Source organism: Brassica rapa, chromosome A03, assembly GCF_000309985.2.
Source record: "Brassica rapa cultivar Chiifu-401-42 chromosome A03, CAAS_Brap_v3.01, whole genome shotgun sequence".
Lineage (NCBI taxonomy): Eukaryota > Viridiplantae > Streptophyta > Magnoliopsida > Brassicales > Brassicaceae > Brassica > Brassica rapa.
In genome coordinates, this window is record NC_024797.2 from 27311844 (window position 1) to 27333516 (window position 21673).

The following is a 21673-nucleotide window of genomic DNA, read 5'->3' on the forward strand; positions in this document are numbered from 1 at the left end:
AATTATCCAGTCAAATACAAAACTAACCTATGACGACTGAAATGTAAGTCGTCTAGGTTCTTTGGAATTTTTTTTGAAACCAAACAATAGTAGACGACTTAACTTTCAGTCGTCTCAGGTTACAGATTTCAAAGTCAATTGCAAAAATAACCTCTGCGTTGACCAGACGACTTCCAGGTAAGTCGTCTACAGCCAGACGACTGAAAGGTAAGTCGTCTACAGCCAGACGACTTCCCAAGTAAGTCGTCTGACGAACAGATCTGGAAAAAAACTCGATGTCATACCTTAAATTAGTGAGATAAGTTCCTTAGCATACATAAGGCTTCTCCAAGCACACAGAATCACAAACGGAAGTCACCCACCCATAATCGTTAGCTTCTATGACTCTATGAACCATAAAAATTTTAGAATCAAAATCTTGAGTTTTTTTAGCTCATTGTGGAGAGAAAGTGAGAGATATGTTGTGTTTAGGTCACAAGAATGGAAAAAGAAGAAGGGTAAATCGATTTTAGGAGCATTAAGAGCTTCAAATTGGTTGTTCATGGTGGTTGTGGTATTGATGACAATGGCAATCTTGTAATTACTTGAAGATGATGAGGGTGAGAGAGTAAAAATGTCATTTTCGAAAAAAAAAATAAAAAAAAAATGGATGGCATTTTCGTAAATTATATGAACTTGTGGGGTGAATAGGGCAAAACCAATTTTCAAAAAAAAAGGAGGTTAGTTTTGTGTTTGACTTTAAGTTATAGGTCAATTTTGCAAAAATCCCATTATTAAATACTGTTACTGTATCTTCCATTCAACCTCAACCCATTATTGCATTTTAAAGACTATTGAATCCGTTGCAAAAACAAAGACTATTGAATCCACCACTAAACTTAAATCTTTGTTTTTTTTTTTACGTCAAACGGCCATTCTATTATTCAAAACTTAAACCTTTGTTAAATTACTAAAATGGAGACATATAATGTAAAAAAAATTCTGGAAAACCAACTTAATTAAGTTATAGTTATTAACCCAAAACGAGGAAAACCCCCGAAATCATGTAAATACTAAATACAGATGGAAAAGCTACATCTCTATACCATGAATTGAAGTTGTTTACTTCACCAATAATAGACGATTCCCTATAAAATTAATTATGTTACTACTTACTCATTAAAACATTACATATAATTAATGAATATTATTTGATTAAGAAAAACTCTCCCAATTATACTAAAAATTGGAAGTATTAATCAGGACCACAACATACATGAAGAATTGAAGACATTCAAATTTATGTTTTATCAATTATCAACATACTGCTTGGATTTCGTAAAAAAAAAAAAAAACTCCCGCTGTCGATTGACATGCTTAAAAAAGATTAGAAGATACCATATGCATATTAAGAATGATAAACATAATAATGAAACGTCATGCACGATCAAATGCGTTAAACAATAATTCCCTTTACTCTCTTCTATAAATGCCCCTCACAACACAATCCCTTCTCCCACCACTTTATTAATTGAATAAAAGAAAAAAAAAACATTTCAATTATTCACTTTGAGAAACACATGCAGACAATGGAAGGAAGACAATATTACAAAAATCATGAAGGAAACAATCATAGCTCTTCCATGGTGGTGCCTCACTCGGCGTGGCACTCTCCGGTTCCTTATCTCTTCGGTGGTTTGGCCGCCATGTTTGCTCTCATCGCCTTCGCTCTTCTCATACTCGCTTGTTCTTACTGGCGACTCTCTGGTTCGGTTGAGAGAGATCTCGAGGACGGAGAGGATGGCAAATCCGACGGCGACACTCACAAGGAAAGGACTACCGCGATGCCGGAGAAGTTTCTCGTCATCATGGCCGGCGATGTCAAACCAACTTACTTGGCTACGCCGGCGAATAGGTCTGACTACAGTTGTACTTGCGGCGATCATAAGGAAGAAGTGGCTAGTGATCAGGTGGTGCGGCAGAACACTGGAACTTGAAAAACAGAACAATCATTATGGACTCTGAACTGTTAACGGGTCCGGCCGGGTCATAATTATGCTGACCTTAGAGGAGCGGATTGGATAAAATTGGGTTTTATAACTTTTATTTTATTATTTTTGTCTGCTTAAACGATGTTTATGCATCGTTAGTATGGTTTTGGTTTTTTTTTTTAACTTATTCTCCACTATTTTCCCGTTTATGGGTCAAGAAGGAGAACTTGAATAGATGATTAGTAACTACTATGATGCTTAAGTACCTTATGAGCTGCTTAACTACATATATCGTTGTGATTCATGTCGGATTGTTGCCGATGGTAGTTCGGTCATAACTAGAGAATCGGCCTAAGTGGTCGTCAAGTGAAAGAAAATTGAAGAGAATTAGTAACAACGACACGTACCAAGATCTTGATGGTGTCGTCGTTGGCTCGTTGCGGCGAGCCGAAGTTGTTAAATTCTCGTTGCATCTTTACTCAAAATTTTCTAAATAGATTGATAACTATCAAGTTTTATAAAAGAACAAATAGCCCAAATACATTTATCCTTTTAAGTGTTTCAAAAAAGACATTTATCCTTCTTCCTGTTTATCTTTATAGTTGGACAAAAAAAATATTATCTTTTGGAAAATCAGTACAATGTAAATAGTGACTACAGCGACTGGACTGTTTTAGGAGAAATTAGGCCACATATACCTAGAAAAATTCATAATTAAGTAAATACCCTAAATACTATTGATACTTCTAAATCTCAATATTGTCCCTGCCCTTATCCTACCCCATATCTCTGCCCCTACCCTGCCAGTTCCTGCCCATTCTTCTTCCTTCTACCTCTTGTATCTCGCTAAATTTTTTTACCGAATAATAATATGCTGGCTCTTTCTTCTTTCCTAATCCATTATCACAATATTTTTTTTTCTCTTTTCTATTTTCACAGTTGTGGATCCAACAAAATTATCCCATCGAGGTAGGAGAGAAGATTAACTCCTAACACAACCAAAAATTGATTGAACCAAATCTCTCGCCGCGAACCGAGAAGATTGAATTTCTGCAGAACTGGATACTCAGAGTGAAGAAAAAATACAAGATCTAGTTTTTGATTGATGGAACTTCGGTGAGAACTTCCCTGCACACGACAGAGAAATAAACGAAGAGAGTAAGATATATAATCTAATAGCTGGTAGTTTACATCTTACGTGCTAACCATTGCCCAAAATTGTTATTCATAGCATCATTGGTTGTATCTATAGAAAATTAGTTCTTGACTAAAGTTGTTTCAATGGTCGGTATCATTCCTAGTATTGATTAACTTTAATTTTAACATAGCTGGAACTGCTGTTATCATTTATAATAGACACTAACTATGTGCCTTGCATTACTTTATCGTTAGCATGTAAATATTTTCATCTTACGCTAAATATATGCCTCACATTGACATTATTAGGTGTTAGTATTTATATTAGCCGTTACTACAAAAGTTAGCAGTGACCTCATTTGTATCATATATAAATTAATAAACTACATCTAAATTTATGTTTTACACGTTAAATAACATATCACAATGAGGTCACTGCTTTTGTTACTTGTTAGTTATAATTTTTTCATAAACAAGTTTATTCACTAACAACTCATATAAACCAGAAATTAGATTTATGTCATTGTTAACATTACTTGATACCTACATCATTATCTGTCTAATATATATTATTTAATGCTAACATTTTCCTTAAAGCTTAACGTAAAATGTTAACATTATATGTTATAGGATAAATACCGTTTTAGAGTTATTTCATTGTTAACATTACATGACAAATGCATCATTAGCTGTTTAACTTATCTAATATTTAATGTTAACATTTTACGTTAAAGCTTAACGTTAAATATTTTAAGATAAAGCTTAACATTAAATCTTAACGTTAAATATTTTACGATAAAGCTTAACATTAAACATTTTATGTTAACATATAATAATCTATGTTTGAGTTTCGTACTATGCTTTTTCTCTTTGTGAACTATTGATTCCTACAACTTATCGTAATCTCTAATTTATTGGTAACAAATTCATAATTAGGAAAAACGTTTTTGGTGTATCTGAGATTAGATGTTGATGACGAGCATAAATTAAAAATGAGGAGATTATGTTGGATTTGAGTTGGAAACCAAGGAAGCAATAGTTAAAGGATTCGATGAAAAATTGATTGTGTGTTTGAAGAAAAGCTTTATACTTCGATAAAGGTGGAGAAGAAAGATAAAAAAAGATTTATGATATAGATGGAAACCTGGAAAAAAAAGAGAAAGCAATTCGGGAAAGAAAGAGAAAGATGAGGAATGTTTGGGGCAGGGGCAAAACCGTCAAAGAAAACCAAAAATGTACTTGGTACTAGAGTTTATGAGCGCTTAGGGTATTTCCCTAATATTGCACTCGATTTGGTATTTCTAGCCAATTGTCTCCTGTTTTAGTGTGAGGCAAGTGGTCAATGATTGTAGCAATTATGTACGTCATTTCCTTAGAGTGTCCTGGTATGTTTATGTGAACATGTGACAATCGACACAATTAAACAAGAAACAATTACACTCAGGGTCACTTTCTATCTTTTTATATCATAATAGGTCAGTTGTTGCTACACACACACTTTCTTCCAAATAACCTATTGAATCTTAACTAAAATACACTAACCATAACTCTAAAACTTATGGACCTAACTAGAGAATAAGCGGGAATTAATATCAGCCACACATCTCTCCTCCTATCCGACAGACAATATTAATTATAGTACACTTTAACAAATTTTATATTTGTCTTATTTTATGACCATTGGATCTACTATTATAACTTTAATATGAATAGCCCAGATTCATCTTATCTTTTTAACACATCATCATCTTCATCGGCTGATTTTTTTGTCCTCATAAATTCGAAAATCCCAACCTTCAACCATCTCTCTCGATTCATTGCTGGCGAATGGAGTTTCGGTGACTCTCGTTGGAATTACGCGATGGACAAGGAAATTATGTCACGAATTATTCTCATTTTCCCAGATATATCCTTGCTTGAATTACAAAACAATATCATCAACAAGTTCTTCACAGTCACGGTTGCGGCACCTTCGGTGGTTTTGAGTTATTGGATGCCTAACACAAAGGAACTTGTAACTGGAATCTCCCCACCGCCGGTCATGCTTATCCACCATAGATTTGTCTTGTACTTCTACGGTCATTTCGAATTGGGTCAAGAAACAATTACATGAACTGAGTCAAGATAACATTACATGAACTGAACTAGTTATGATGATTGTGTACATATGGATATCATGTGTGTTTATGTTAATTGTGTGTACATATGGATATCATGTACATGTAAATATTGTATTTAGGTATACACGTGGATATTGTTCTCATGTGTACACGTGATTCTCACAAAGTCCTAGTCCATTCATCCAACACAAAATACATCTAGTGATACTACATACGACTATCTAACATAAAGCAATCAAATTTTTGAAGTCATAAAAATACACGTTTATGGCTATATTGCAATCCACGAGTTCTCGATCTCTAATGTCCATATGTACACACTCTCTCTATTGTCCATATGTACGCACTATTTCTAATGTCCATATGTACACATTCCCCTGTGTACACTTATTTTACTCACTATACAGATGATTGGTTTAAACAATATACATCCACTCCATCAATGAAATATGTGATCCAGTTTATAATAATGTTTTAAATGGTTCTCAATGTAGAAAATATTCAAATAAAAAAATAAAAATAAATTTGCAATGAAGTAGATTGGTATTGCTTTACTGGAAAATTTACATTTTTCTGTATATGTGAATATCATTACATCGGTGTACACATGGATATTGTTCATATGCACCGGCTCCTACACCAACAAACACAACATATACATGTCAACCTATCAACAATAATACTCATATCTACATTACTTATTATGTACATATACATACGTGTACACATGTACAAAATCCTGATTGTTCATATGTACACACGTGTTGGTGTACATCCGACCACAAATTTGTCAAAACACCAAAACTAGCAACAAGCTTCGACCTTTTACTCTATTCACCGCTCCCTTTTCAGTTTGCGCCATCTCTGTAAAACAAACAAAAACCAGAAAAAAAAACTTAGAGAACTTGGATATCTAGAACCACACCCCTAAATGAAACCCTAATGATAGTTTTGCATAGATCTAGAACCGCTCCCCCAAATCGAAACCCTAACACCTCACGTCCAGGCTCTTACCAAACTCGAAAAATCAAAACCTAGAAATCGAAACTCTAATCCCCAATCCGAAATCCAAATCGATGAAACTGGGAGGAAGGAAAATATCTAACCTTTAGCATCACCCCTTGAACCTCTCCGCTTTCGAGACGACATCGTCTTCTCCGTCTGAAAATCTTTTTCGTGTTCGGCTTCTCAGGTCTCCGTTCTTACTTTTGTTGGAGAAAAAAAACAGGACTCACCGTCGTCTATGTCTTGCCACAGCGTTTACGCTTAATCGTCATCTTCTTTTCTCTCCGTCGCTCGTCGTCGGCAAAACGATATGTGAAAAGTAAAATTAGGTTTACAAATAGGGGAAAGTTGAAACAAATATTACAGTTTTATCTTTTTACGGACCCAAGCTCAGATAATAAACCAAACAACACTACGCCCAAGAAATCCACCAATCAGCTTCCAACGGTTTTGAATTTTAAACTCCCAAACCAGAGTAACCAGAAACAAATGTTCTATTACAAATATGCCCACGCCTGGTTTGCCTTTATTAAGGACAAAGACTACTTTAACCAACATAAAGTGTCCTAGTAGCAACAACTGCTCTTTCATGTAATAAAAACTCAACAACTGCCTATATGTGTTATAAACTCATTAAACAAAAACAACAATACTTGTGAAAATTCCGTTCTTTCTATGATGTTTCTCTACTATATTCTTGATACCAAAATATAATTATTTTTGTTATTTTAGAAGCAAAAGAAACAGATTTTCTCTGACCCACAAAAAAATATTCTTACATTGATCATTTAGTATAAACTAAGAAACACAAATGTTTGGTACAGAGAAAAAATATCACTAGTTGATTACTCTCTAACTTGATCCCTTAAAAACAGAAAATTAAAAATTTACAAGCTATAATGTATGTGGAGAGGAATTGGAAGATCCCTTGCATTAAAAAGACACGAGACTTTCCCTTTTGGCCCCTTCATCCCAATATATATCATATCGATGTTTCTTAGATTGATCATGTGTCAGTTAGTAGATTGGGATGATGTTTTACGGACAACATAGGATGTCGTAAAAGCTTTTTTTGTATTTTACGTGGAGCTGACCGGTTTCCTTTGGCTATATTCAACCTAAGAGAGAAGATAATATTTTCAGATAGACTTGAGACGGATTATGCAAATTTGCTGAAGATTACTGAAGATCCAGCATATTGCTTCACGTGTAGAAGAGAGATGCCTAGGCACCTAGGGACAATGGGGTCTTCCTCAAGCTGCACTTTGAAGTCACAGTGGGCCTATAAAGCTCATTAGTGTATTTATTGATATGCGTCTATTAAAGACCCAATAAATGATAGACTAAATGCCCAACTACGAAAAAACACGTCTCTTGTACTTTTTCTAACTCATATGTAACGTTTTCGGATCCAATCTTGTTTGTTTTCCTTATATATGAATCAGATTCTCCTTAGATGGAACTCCGGTAAGAGAATTCAAGACATGGAATCTAAAGGGACTTTGTTCCCTAAGAACCAGCCGATGAAAATGTACTCGAGTCTATGGAATGCCGAAGACTTGTCAAAGCTTAACGAAATATTGACCTTAAGTTCCCAATTTTTTTTTTGTAAAAAAATTACACTGACACGTAGCCTTTCAAATTTTTTTAGCCTCCAAATTTATTTTACAAAAAAATTTAGTTAAAATCTTTAGTAAATCTCCCGTGGCCTCTAAATTTCATGACCGACCCAGTGGGCCGCACAGGGTGGTCTGGTGAAAACTGACTGTTCTACAGCTCCCTTCACCGCTTCATATCTAGGCTACAACGAAGAAGCTTGCGACGTGTCAAACGGCAAGTCATCGTGCCCCAACGGGTCAGAGCAAGGGAGTAGTAGTGGTTCGTGGTTGTCGCAGGAGTTAGACTCCACACGTCAAGAACGGATGAGATGCCGGATGCGTGCAGCGTAACTACATGATCTATAATTACTGTACGGACGCTAAGAGGTTCCCTCAAGGTCTTCCACGAGAGTGTCTAGCTGCGTAAAGCTTTAAAACTTAAGATCCAAAAATACTTAATTATTTCATTCATCATATAAAGTACCTCCTTGGTTGGTTAATTATTTGTATTACGCTTCACAATCTAATTAATAAATATGTTGTTAAAAATAAAATATCTTGTGTTTGGTCACAAATTTTATATTCCTTCTATGTAAGTAAGTACATGTATACAATGCAAATGATAAATATAAAAAGTTTCAATTCAAAAAATTGAATGGATGCGTGGAGAAAACGTATGAGTTTTCTATATTACTTGAGAAATTTTAGGAATGCAGGCCTAGACAAATTAAAGTCGTACCACTATGAGAACACATTAAACGGAATCCCTTTTATCTCAGACAAATTAAATGATTATCTCAAGTCCAAATTGAATAAATCAGAAACCTTAACCCTTCAAAAGCCTCATGCATGGCCACGAAGCTCGTTGCAAGATCCTTAACAAGAAGTAGTGTGCCTAATTGGATGCAGCTTGTGCGTGATCCAACGATAGAAGTGGTTCGCCATTTTTCTATCTATACCTAATAATTATTATTACTTATGGTCTTTAGCCATCAATCAATAACGATTTTTCATATCTGGTTAGAGAAGTATAGTATTTCACTTTGTTTTGATATGAAAAAGTAAAAAAAAACTACAAAGTTACCGAATATCGTTTTCGTAGATTCCTTTTATTGATTCCTCAAGCAAAAATTATAAATTATAAATTATTATTAATTAATTAATCCGATAACGGTATAATTCTTCAACCCTTTCAATTTAACAAATGGCATGTTGATCTAAACTAATATTTAGAAAATACAAAATAAAATTTATTTTGGTGACAGATAGACAATATCAATGTATTGAAGAAAAAAAAAAACTTTAGACACAAACAGTCCATGAACTTGCCTATACGTTGAACCGTGTAAGGCCGAATAATTCTTAATTTAACTCTGTAAGGTCGAATAATTCTTAATTTAAATACTAGTAAATACAAAGTTTAAGACTACCACGTCGATAGATGATGTGCCTCCACGAAACTCCCTTTATATAAACTCTCATTTCCAACTCATCTTAATCCATCGACCAACACTTATCTTCCACGGCAAGAAACAACAGAGTTACCGGGCAAAAAATGGCGGTTCCCGCATCTAAAAAGCCTCTGTTGTTGTCTTTCCTCTGGTTTGGCTTATTTGTTGCCGCTGCATCTGCCGGAAGCTTCTACGAGAGCTTTGATATCACTTGGGGAGATGGTCGTGCCGACATTTACGAGACTGGACAGCTTCTCACTTGCACTCTTGACAAGGTCTCCGGCTCAGGGTTTCAATCCAAGAAGGAGTACTTGTACGGTAAGATCGACATGAAGCTCAAGCTTGTCGCTGGAAACTCAGCTGGAACCGTGACCGCCTACTACGTAAGGAATCTCCTTGTGAAAATGATTTGATATTAGGGTTCTTTCTCATCTGAAAACCAGTCGGTAATAAATGAAATTATCTCCTAATATTGTACATTTTGTGGCAGCTTTCGTCTAAAGGTGCGACATGGGATGAGATTGATTTTGAGTTCTTGGGAAATGTCACAGGACAGCCTTACACTATCCACACCAATGTCTTCACCGGAGGTAAAGGTGACCGCGAGATGCAGTTCCGCCTCTGGTTCGATCCCACCGCTGATTTCCACACCTACACCGTCCACTGGAATCCTCTTAACATCATGTGAGTATTATAGTTTATCAGGAAACCCTACATTGATAACAACGGGTAATATTAGTTAGTATAAAAAAAAATATGGCATGGAACTTTGTGTAGATGTGGTGCTATATAAAAGTTATGATGGGGAAATAGATTGTTACCCAAAAATATATGTTTTCATATGTTCGTTGTTACAAGCCTTACGATCACTTTGACATGTCTAATCCCATTTTTTTTCCAGTAATCCCTTGACCATTGTTATGTTATTTTTACATAGGCGTAGGAATATTAGTTGTAAAAATGATTTTTGGCATTTTAAAACGTCTAGAATCACTTGTCATGTTTTTGATATACTTTTTTTGTGTATGAAGCTTCCTTGTGGATGGGATCCCAATTCGGGTGTTCAAGAACAACGAGAAGAATGGAGTGGCTTACCCTACGTCCCAACCCATGAAGATATACTCAAGTCTTTGGGAAGCCGATGACTGGGCCACGCAAGGCGGTCGCGTGAAGACAGACTGGAGCAACGCACCATTCAGAGCACATTACAGGAACTTCGACGACAAAAACTCATGTAGCAGGACATCAAACTTGACATGGGTGACTTGTGACGGAAACAAAAACTCGTGGATGTGGACCACTCTCAATAACCACCAGATCGGACAGATGAACTGGGTGCAAAAAGAATTCCTGATCTACAACTATTGTACCGATTACAAGAGGTTCCCTCAGGGTTTTGCCAAGGAGTGTTACCTTTGAAAACTTTGGTTGATCCTCATACTATGAGAATTTTCGAGCATTTTCCTCAAATTTTTTTTTTTATTTCCCCTTCGTGTTATTTGATTCTTGTGATGTTACTTTGATTTATTCTCTCTTTTTTCAAGTGTTTCTGCGATGCGATAATACACGCATATATAATGTTACCGAGAAAATAAAAAGTTGTACTTGATAATACATTTTATCTCGCAGAATCTTATATATTAAAACATAAGTCATGACTTATTTTCATGTGTGATTTTTTTTAATTTGGACCATTCCTAAAAAATATCATATTTTACATAAGTTCATTATTATATTTTTTAACATCATTATCTTTTTATTTGAAATACAAATGAATATATTTAAAATGTTCTAACAAAATCTTTTAAAAATCTTCTTAGAATCTTTTTAAATTTACTTTCAAAAATTAGTTAGTTTTAATTTAAATTATCATAAAATATAATTAGAAATTAAAATTGAATATATTTTTGATTTATAAACGAAAATTTAAATAAAATAAAATTAATTAATTTCACAAATACATTTACTAATAATTTTTAAAGATTTTGTTAGAAATAAATATTTATTTTAATTTTAATTTTTTCAAATTTATTTTCTAATAAAATAAAAATCATGATTTTTAGATGAGTGATATTTTTATTTGGACCATCATTTAAATTTTATATTAAATGTATATCACTAATGCTAATATACATAATATTTTTAACTACTTTAATCATAATATCTTTTATATCTTTTAATTTTTTTTAAAAAAAAATTAAAATTCTAACAAATCTCTTGAAAAAGATTATAATAAGATCTTAATTGTCATAAATTGAATATAAATATTTTCAACTAATTTTGTAATTAGTAATGAAATGTTACTAAAAGAATAAAATTATATCCTATTTTATCAATTTTATAATAATATCTATCATTTTATAATAAAAATATTATATTGAACAAAGTATGATAAAATTATTTTAAATTGATAAGTTAACATATTTTATTTTCATAAATATAAAATATTTATGCTAAAAATATAATATGTTGGTAGAACGGGTTAATATTAGTAAACTATATAATACATTTATAAAAATTTAACTTATCTTAAACTTTTTAATATACAGTAATTTATTATATAAAATTAATAAACATTAAAAAATTACTAAAAAAATCTAGCGATTTGAATTACGGATCATGATTATAATAAATTAAATACAAAATTGTCTTCATATATGTTGTTTCATGCATTAAAAAATTTAGTTTAGTAATCAAACGCAAATTCAATAAGACAAATATATAATAAGCAACATATATATGTGATGATTTTAATTTACAGCATGAAAACTATAAAATTATTATTTTTGGCATAATTATACAAAAATTTAAATATGTGAGTAACATTAAAAATATATAATGATTATGTAAAACAATTATCTATATATATAAATGTGAAAATATATACCCGCACGGTTGTGCGGGTGGAAATCTAGTGTTTATTAATTCTGTTGAACTGTGGTTGTTTATTTTGCGTCCAGTGTTTACGCAAACATCATTGTTCTAAAAGAAACACACTTAAAAAAAAAGATATAACACACAACAATAAAAAAAAATCTTAGATTCCGCATGTCCTTAATGACCTAGTATTAATGCAAACACTACTCTAAAGATTATGGCATGAGGGAAACAGATTGCACAATGGAGTAGCGGCTACCCCACTAGATACATTAAGATGAATGGACATCCAAGTTCATCCCACAAACATGGCAAATTTTGTTTTACTAAGAATTAGGTTTCAGGCCTATCCCTCTCCAGCAGCTTTTTGTTTAAGAAATTCAGCAACATTGTTTGGAATTATTGATGGTAATTTTTGTAAAGTCTATAGCCTAAAAATTAAAATCCAGAAAATCAAAATGTCTGTATATTATAGTATAACTTCTTACAAGCGTACTACAAAACTGACCAGCGAATCATTACCCATAACTAAAAGAGATGAATAGAACTCATGATTCTTGGCTATCTGTAGCGACAGATTGGAAGTGCCATCATTTTAAACTACATCGCCGCCACGGTGTTCATACTCGTTGTTCTCGTTGTCTCCTCCGCCTTCAACCTCTTACGCCTCTACTCGCATAAACATTATTTTTACTATAAGTCCTCGTAATTAATTACACTGTTAATCATTTAATTTCTTAATCCAAAATAATGTTGATTAATGCGTATAAAGGGGTTATTAGTAATTGATTCGACTCTAAAATATAGTTTGTGTATCTTCAATTAACTGCAAAATTATTCGCAACAATAAATATATGATTAGTCTATTGCCTGAGGCCCTGAGAAAACAAGTGTGGACGTAGTAGTATTTCGTTTGATCCAAAAGACGGATGCTGTGCAACAGACAATTGATTCAACGTTCTGAAACCATCTGTCATATCTTTTCAAAATTACAATCCAAAAATAATTATAGTTATTAGGCACCGCCGCATGTGAAACTGATTTCAACATTATTCTGTTACCCCCCCAGACACACGAACTTTTGTTTTCGTATGAGACACACAAACTTGTAAATATGGAAACGTTTTATTTTACTCTACAAGAAACGTTTTAAGCATTTACAACTCTATTGACCAAAGAGTCATTGGACCTTAGCCAACAGAACCGTGATGATTAACATGTGAAAGATTTCCGTATCCCTTCTCTTTTAATTTATTTAGATACTTCAAAAATAAAAATCTGCAGAATCTAAAATCAAAGAAATCAATATGATTTTTATCAACATAACTTAAATTTAATATTTAATTATTTTTTTCAAAAAATAAGAAAATAACCAAAATTTAAAATCACAAAATATCAAATATATATAAACTTTTTTTCATCAAAATTAAAAAATAGATATAAATTAAAACAAAACACAATCATTTTGACCCATCTTAGCCTTGATTGGTAGAGCATAGCAGTAACAATATGCTATAGAAGCAATACGTTATAGAAGCAGTATGCTGCATGAGCTGTATGTTTTTACGAAACTGTTTAATATGATGATTGGTAGCACAGTATGAATATACTATTTAAAATTATTATAAAAATGAGTATATAATATATTTATTTTTAAAGAATATATTTCTAATATATATATATATATAAATATATTAACATATAAAATTAAAAACATATATAATTAATATATTTTATTTAATAATTTTAAAATTATGTTTATATCGAAAATTATATTTTAATATAATTTTTTATATTAAAATATCTATTTTTAATAATAATATTTCACATTTAAAATAAATTAAATTATATTTTAAACGTGAAATACTATTTAAAAAAAAAAAATTATTGTAAAATAATTTTAAAAATCAAAATTTTATTTTCTGGATATAAAAAAATTTTATGATATTATTAAATAAAATAAATGAATTAATTATATATTTTTCTTAATTTTATAAATTATAAATGCAAATGTTCTTCTAAAAGCTTCATATGAGAGTATTGGCCATAGAGCATTTGGAGAGCATTAGCATTTAGTAAATGTTTCTCTAAATTTTTTTCTAACAATTGTTCAATGCTAATGATAATGCTCTACCAATCAATGTCTTAGAAAAAAAGAGACTTGTTGAATAATAACTTTGTAATTATTTTTGATAATGGGTGTGACTGACAATTGTTGTAGATGCTCTCCACATCAGTAATTATATCCACATCCCTAAATCTAAGCCAATCTTGATTTGTACTTTTTTAAAGCTCACAATTATTTTTTAGAAATCCACAGTACTTTTTAAACTTATGTCTTTATAATTTCTTTTTAGAGATAAACTAGACCTCGACCCGCACATTTCAATTATTTTTATATAATTTTTTTAATTTTAAATTAATATATATTATAATATATATGTATATATCAATTTTTAAAACATAATACATTTACGGTATTTTTTTCATTGAATATATATTTTTAAACTTCCACATGTATTTGTATCTTTTCTATATATATATATTTTGGATTATTATTTCATTATTAAAATTGTAACTATATATATAAAGATTAGTAAAATATTATTTTATTATCATTTTCTAAGATATTGTAACATTTCACAAATTTAGAAAGTTTTTAAAAAAAATATTTTTCACTTCACAGATTTATATTATCGAGTAAATAATTAAACACTGGTTTAATGTAGTAAATATTAATCATGGTTAGATAATATGATTTTTGTTATTTAAAAAAGAATCTTTATAATTTTAAAAGTTACCATCGACAAATATTTAAATAATTAATATATGGAGGTATAGCATTACAATATTAAATTATATATATTTAATTTATACTATCCATAAATCCAATAAATCATCTATTATTTAAATCCAATTATTGATAGTCCAATAAAAATTTCTGGTAGGCCCAAAATTTAAATGATAAGATTAGAGATTAAATGTAACATGACTTTCTATGAATAGGTCTATTAGGTCTATTTTTAAAAAAAAATCACACATGAATCAAAGTTGTGACTCCTGTTTTAATATATAAGATACATACGTCTCAAATTTAAAAACTTTTAAAAATTAAAAATCTAGAGTCAAAACAGAAAAAAATCACAATAATATTTCTATATTAAAAAATGAATCATAGCTCTTACCGATCAAATCCAATCCCTTTCTTATTAAAGGAGGAGCATTGGTAGAAATAAACCTTGGCCTCACGTGTTTACCACGTGCACTTTCACTTACTTTTTAAAAAAACCCTTTACGTACTAGAATAATTACAGACAAATGCCACTGGTCATTTGTTTATACTATATGATTTCAGATTTCAAAAATAACCTTTGAATTATCATCTTGATTACATTTCGATTTCAAAAAAAAAAACGGGGATCTAACTAAGGCAGCATATTAACTTCTTCCTAAGAGAGGCTTTATGGTATGTTCAAAAATTTGGAAGTGTTTCATTTAATTAAGGCAACAAAATAAGTGTCTCATCTAAAGTCATAAACGCTTTAGTACAATTTTTGATTCTTTAAACGTGATACAACTAAGTTCTTTACGGTTTGCATTTGTTATTTTAACCTGTACGAAAGTTCATATCATAACCTGTACGAGTGTTCATATCTAATCTTGCAACAAGCAAACCATGTTTATTAAAAAACTAATATCAAATCGTTTATCATAATGTTCATATCATAATCTATACGAATGTTCATATCAAATCGTGGTAAGATATTTTCTATTCAATTCATCGAAAATAACCAATTATTACCAACCCTTAATGCTTCAAAATATTAAGGAAACACAATTAAATTGTTAACGTATTCAAGGAAACAAAATTCAAAGAATTGAAAAACTTACCTTGATCGATAGGAGAATATTTCTGAAATATTTTTTGCGTGACCATCACTGATTTTTCTTACCTATTTCACGTCCAGGCATCACACAATATATAAATCAGGTAACTGGTATACACAGTATTCATTTCCCATCATTAATATTGGTTTCTTCGATTGAATTTGACGTGGTGATGAAAGACCTAGGCTCCTTGTTGATATAAATAGTAGAGTTGTTCGTTTCCATCTCCTCACCATTGCCTCCTTCTCTAAACTCCTTTAGCACTACATTTCTAGCAAACACAAAAAAATTAATGGCAGGTTTTAACTCTGTTGCCGACTTGAAACCCTATAAGACTATGAGGAGAGTGAAAATGAGTATTGTGAGACTGTGAATTTAAATAATACTAGATTTTAACCCGCGCTTAAAAGCGCGGGTTATTTTTCAGTTGATAAAAATATATGATATGAATTAGTATTTTAGTCTTGTTATACATTATTATGTTACAAAATTTTATTATATCAAAAAAAATTATTATTATGTAATTATATTTTTAATCGTTTGATTACTTTTTTCAAAAAAAATTATATGGATTGATCAGACTCAGTGCGTATATTATTTTAAAATAAATTATTTTTAATTAGATGAGAACAATACTTTTATATCAAGTTTGGACCCATCGTCGAACCAGTAAACACGAAGACTTGTACATAAGCTGGTTTAGATTTAATGAAAACTCGTTAATTTAAAGCATGCAAACTTCGAAAAAACGTGCAATCAAGTGTGACCCGGCATTTGGTTTACATGGTAGGAAAAAAATAATCTTCAATAATATTTTAAGAGATGAATGAAACTTCTAATATATTAATGTAATAAAAAATAATTTAACGTAAATATATATAATTTTGTTTTAACAAATGATTTGCTAAAGTGTTTTTTTATTAAATTTGATTTTGTAAATATTTAGAATTATATAATGTTAGATGACATGATATAATATGATGTGTGATATATGCTTTCGTTTTAATAATTGATATCTAAATATTATATATCCATCTTTGAGCATGATATATGATGTATATAACGTTATTGAATAACAACAATAACATTGGATGATAATAAGAAAAATAATTAGAGAAGTGTATCATACAAAATAAGAAATAATAATAGGATTTGTTTAAATTATTTAAATTATTTATAGTTATTGTAGTTAATGGTAGGATAAAAAATAAAGAGTTTTATATAGATGTTATAAATTCTTTTATAAATATTTTTAAAAATATTTTCTTTTAATAATATAAATTTTCAACCGCATCTATAATATATTCTTATTAAAAATCATCATAACAATATATTTAGATACATATATTTAGAATATATTGTTAAACTAAATTAGAGAAATATAAGGTAATTGATTATTGCATAGTTAGAGAAATATAAGATAATTGACTATTGCAGAGAAATATAAGGTGAGACCAAAAAAATAGTTAAGTCTAATGAAAGAGTCCAATAACTTTTCATAGGTAGATTTTTTAAAATTCATTCCCTTTCAATAGTATAGATTTTTAAATTCTCTAGATGATCTCTTTGCTATTGCTCATAATAGGATTGCAAACGAAGACTTCTGAAGGCATTATTGACAGCAGTTATTTTGTCTCTATTTTTAATTTTCTTTTGTTTTTTATACATTGTTCCTTTTATATTTTATTAGACTATTGCTTATGTTTTATTTAATATTTATATTTATAATTTATCCGTATGCAAACAAATATACAATTTAATTTTAATGGCCATCGCATATAAATTTATATTGACATACTAAAATTCTTAGCTATAATCCGTATTTTCTTACATATATTTTTTTTACTATGGCTTTAACTTTTATTATGTCTAAATATTAAAAGTTATAATATTTTAATAATCTCCTCGTTCCGCGCAGGGCGCGGGTTATCACCTAGTATAGTACTATTTGTCAAGTCATGATTTGCAGTAAAATCTGTGATAATAGATTCTGTAACAAAAACAAATAACTACTTATAAGTTATAACTATAATATGTAAAAATCATTTAAACTTAAACAAATTGTCTGAAAATCTTTGAATTCCTATCAGTTCTTCACCTAATTATTCACACCTCAGATATATTTCCTTTTTACTACCTTTATATATGAATGGCCTTAATTGGACTACAATTTTGACAAAATCTATAACATTTTGTCCTTGACAAAATCTGGAATTTATATTTAGACGTATATGATATATCTCCACTAAAATAGTCCTTATTTCAGTAAAGAGTGTATCAAAATTTATTGCCTTTCCTTCTTTTATGGTCAAAGCATTTAGGGCATCAGCAATGGTGATACTCAAAGCACAAATTTTTAGAAATAGTAGTTATGATTATTTTATTTTATTTTTTCAGATTTTTTTTCTTAAAAAAAACTAACCAATCGTGGGACGCCACATGTCAGTGGGGCCCGCAAATAGTTAAGAGGCTCAGCAAATCGAATCCTTAGCTAGGGAGTTTATGAGTTTTTATTGGCACAAAAACATAGATGAAGTGGGGCTAACATAATTTTGTAATAATTTTTTTCTTAAGGATTTGTGCTAAGGATCATTGTTGCAGATGGTCTTAGAACACCTGCAATGGTGTTACTCTAAGAGGAGTCCTTAGAAAAAGTGTATTTTGATTTTTTAAATATTATTATTTATTTTTTCTTTTTTAGATAAAAAAAATAAATATCAACCAATCACGGATCGCCACATGTCGTCGGAACCCGCAAATAGTGCAATGATTCACTAAGAAAGAGTCCTTATTTAGAAATTTTAAGGATTGAATCCTTAGCTTTTGGTGGGGTCTACCGATTATTTAATTATTTTTTCCTAAGGACTCCCCTTTAAGGATTCCCATTGTGGGTGCTCTTATATCCATAATGGTCCAACCTTGTAATTCTTTTTTTTTGGCTACCAAAAAATATTTAAATGGCCCTATGAAGTATGAACTCCTTATATTTTAATAACATTTTTGTCACATTTATTAATTTTTATCTCTTCCCCAAATAAAAAAAAAACTAAAAGGGTTTCAAATCAAACAAAAAAACAGTTCAATTGTATGTATAAATTGAGAGAAAACCCACATTGTTTTTTCTTCTCTAAAGTTACATCCAGCTGCTTCATCACAAGCTTGATCACTAAAAGCTTCCTCCTGGAAAAAAAACGAGAGACTCGTTGTTCAAGAAAACTCTATTCAAAATCTAACAATTTGATTATTACAAGACAAATCAATCAAAGTTGTCACCTTTCAACTTGTTTCAGCCGTAAAGTTATCACCTTTTCAACCTATCCATTAAAACACCTCTGTTTCTCTCTCTCCTCTCTCTCAAAGACAATGAAAGAGTATTGGACCTCTCTAGCTTCCCTTCTCGGCGTTATAGCCTTCTGCCAGACCCTCATGAACTCAGTCTTCCCACCAGAGCTCCGTTTCGCCATCACCAAACACTTCAACACACTCTTCCAACTCTTCTCCTCCTACTGCTACTTCGACATAACGGAGATCGACGGCGTCAACACCAACGAGCTCTACGACGCCGTCCAGCTCTACCTAACCTCCTCCACCGTCACCTCCAACCGCCTCAGCCTCACCCGCGCCACCAACTCCTCCTCCACCACATTCTCCCTCTCCAGCAACGACTCCATCGCCGACACCTTCGACTCCGCCACCGTCCTCTGGGAGCACGTCGTCGCGCAGAGACAAACTCAGACCTTCGCGTGGCGGCCAATGCCCGATGAGAAGCGCGGCTTCACGCTCCGCGTCGAGAAGAAAGACAAAAGCTTTATCCTCGGCTCTTACCTGGACCACATCATGGAAACAGCTAACGAGATTCGCCGCAAGAATCAAGATCGGTTTCTTTACACGAACTCGCGCGGTGGCGGGGGAATGGACTCGAGGGGGCTCCCTTGGGAGTCTGTTCCCTTTAAGCATCCCAGCACGTTCGAGACGCTGGCGATGGACCCGGCGAAGAAGAGAGAGATCATGGAGGATCTCAAGGACTTCGCCGAGTGTGAGTCTTTTTACCGGAAGACCGGCCGGGCTTGGAAGAGAGGGTACTTGCTTTACGGACCACCGGGAACAGGGAAGTCGAGTATGATCGCAGCCATGGCTAACTATCTCGGATACGACATTTACGATCTTGAGCTCGCGGAGGTAAGGAGCAACTCGGAGCTGAGGAAGCTGTTGATGAAGACGAGCTCGAAGTCGATAATTGTGATCGAGGATATAGACTGCTCGATCGATTTAAAGAACCGGAGCAAAAAGAAACAGAGTTATTATGAACCGGAGATGATGCTAACCGGGTCCGGTTTAGGAGGCGATGAGGGGAATGGGAACACGATCACTTTGTCCGGTTTGTTGAACTTTACGGATGGGCTTTGGTCCTGTTGCGGTAGCGAGAGGATCTTTGTGTTCACGACCAATCACATTGAGAAGCTTGACCCCGCGTTGCTTAGGAGCGGGAGGATGGATATGCATGTGTACATGAGTTACTGTACGTTTGCTTCGGTTAAGATCTTGTTGAAGAATTACTTGGGATACGAGGAAGGAGATTTAAGCGACGACGTTTTGAAGGAGCTTGAGAGGGTGGTTGATAAGGCGGAGATTACGCCTGCTGATGTAAGCGAGTGTCTTATTAAGAATAAGAGGGATAAAGAGAGAGCTGTGAGTGAGCTGTTGGAGGATATGAAAAGAAGGGCGGAGAGAAATGAGAAGCATGGGAAGCTAAGGGGTCAAATTGGGAGGTTGGCTGTGGCTGACGACGCGGAGGAGCAGGAGAAGAGGGCTTTGGACAGTTCTTATGGAGAAGAAGAAGAGATTGAGGACAGCATTTGCAAGAGTAGTGAAGATTAAGTGTTCTAATGTTTCATTGTTCTTGAGTTTTTCTAACATTCTATGTTTACACAATGTGAAGGTTGTGATCTTTGTCTTTCTTTTTCTCCTTTTTGGGTAGTCAACTTTTAGAAGTGAGCTAAAGTGAAAGATCAAGAATAAGAGGATTTAGAGAGTTAGTTGAAAAGAGCCAATGGTGGTGCTGGAGATTTTTTGTATGTGGGGATTAGAAAATGCAAAGAGAATCATTGGATAAACCATTGGCATATGATGTGTTATGACTTATAGTAATAGTAGTGTTATAGAATATCATGGTTATCATATATTGTTATGTACGGCCGTATGGGAGTTTGTATTTAAACTATCTGCTTTAGTTGATTAAGTATCCCAAGATTAATAATTTATATACAAGTCAGTGCAGACTTGTTTTGAGATTTGGATATGGACCTATTCTCTCCTCTAAGGAAACGATGTTCGAATCCGGTTTTGGGTTTCGGTAGACTTTTGAGTAAAAAAGAACAGTTAGAAGTTGTAACCTTTTTACATAGGAGAAAAAATGTTCTGAAGTATAGTGACGTGACCATCTGTTTAGTAGTAGTAATAAAAGTAGAAGTTCTCACTTTCTTCAATGACATAGTAATCATTTTAATTTCAAACATGTTATTCATATTTATACCATTTCACTGAAATCTAGTTTTGTGTTGTAACATTAATAGGAAGGATAATACTGTGGAAGATAAGAGTTAACATCTACAATTTGAATATGTATA

General features: G+C 32.2%; 3 protein-coding genes across 3 annotated transcripts; all 3 read left to right on the forward strand.

Moving 5' to 3' along the window:
- The first annotated feature begins 624 nt into the window (after positions 1-624).
- On the forward strand, positions 625-5740 carry LOC103861590 (protein GLUTAMINE DUMPER 2-like). Its single transcript, XM_033287137.1, has one exon. The coding sequence runs from the start codon at positions 1560-1562 to the stop codon at positions 1974-1976; it is 417 nt and encodes a 138-aa protein (XP_033143028.1). The 5' UTR covers positions 625-1559; the 3' UTR covers positions 1977-5740.
- A 456-nt stretch (positions 5741-6196) lies between these two features.
- Positions 6197-10912, forward strand: LOC103861591 (xyloglucan endotransglucosylase/hydrolase protein 14-like). The gene is made up of 3 exons (XM_009139309.3): positions 6197-9664; positions 9772-9965; positions 10313-10912. Exons 1-3 carry the CDS (start codon positions 9386-9388, stop codon positions 10698-10700), a joined length of 861 nt encoding a protein of 286 aa, XP_009137557.1. The 5' UTR covers positions 6197-9385; the 3' UTR covers positions 10701-10912.
- Positions 10913-17399: 6487 nt separating this feature from the next.
- Positions 17400-21340, forward strand: LOC103861592 (AAA-ATPase At4g25835-like). The gene has a single exon (XM_009139310.2). It carries the CDS (start codon positions 19134-19136, stop codon positions 20922-20924), a length of 1791 nt encoding a protein of 596 aa, XP_009137558.2. The 5' UTR covers positions 17400-19133; the 3' UTR covers positions 20925-21340.
- Positions 21341-21673: the final 333 nt, after the last annotated feature.

Excerpts from the sequence above, each read along its gene's own strand:
- LOC103861590 (XM_033287137.1), top strand. The coding sequence starts at position 1,560 with ATGCAGACAATGGAAGGAAGACAATATTACAAAAATCATGAAGGAAAC.
- LOC103861591 (XM_009139309.3), top strand. The coding sequence starts at position 9,386 with ATGGCGGTTCCCGCATCTAAAAAGCCTCTGTTGTTGTCTTTCCTCTGG. Across the intron at positions 9,665-9,771 it reads GAACCGTGACCGCCTACTAC|CTTTCGTCTAAAGGTGCGAC; the intron begins GTAAGGAATCTC and ends ATTTTGTGGCAG. Across the intron at positions 9,966-10,312 it reads TGGAATCCTCTTAACATCAT|CTTCCTTGTGGATGGGATCC; the intron begins GTGAGTATTATA and ends TTGTGTATGAAG.
- LOC103861592 (XM_009139310.2), top strand. The coding sequence starts at position 19,134 with ATGTATAAATTGAGAGAAAACCCACATTGTTTTTTCTTCTCTAAAGTT.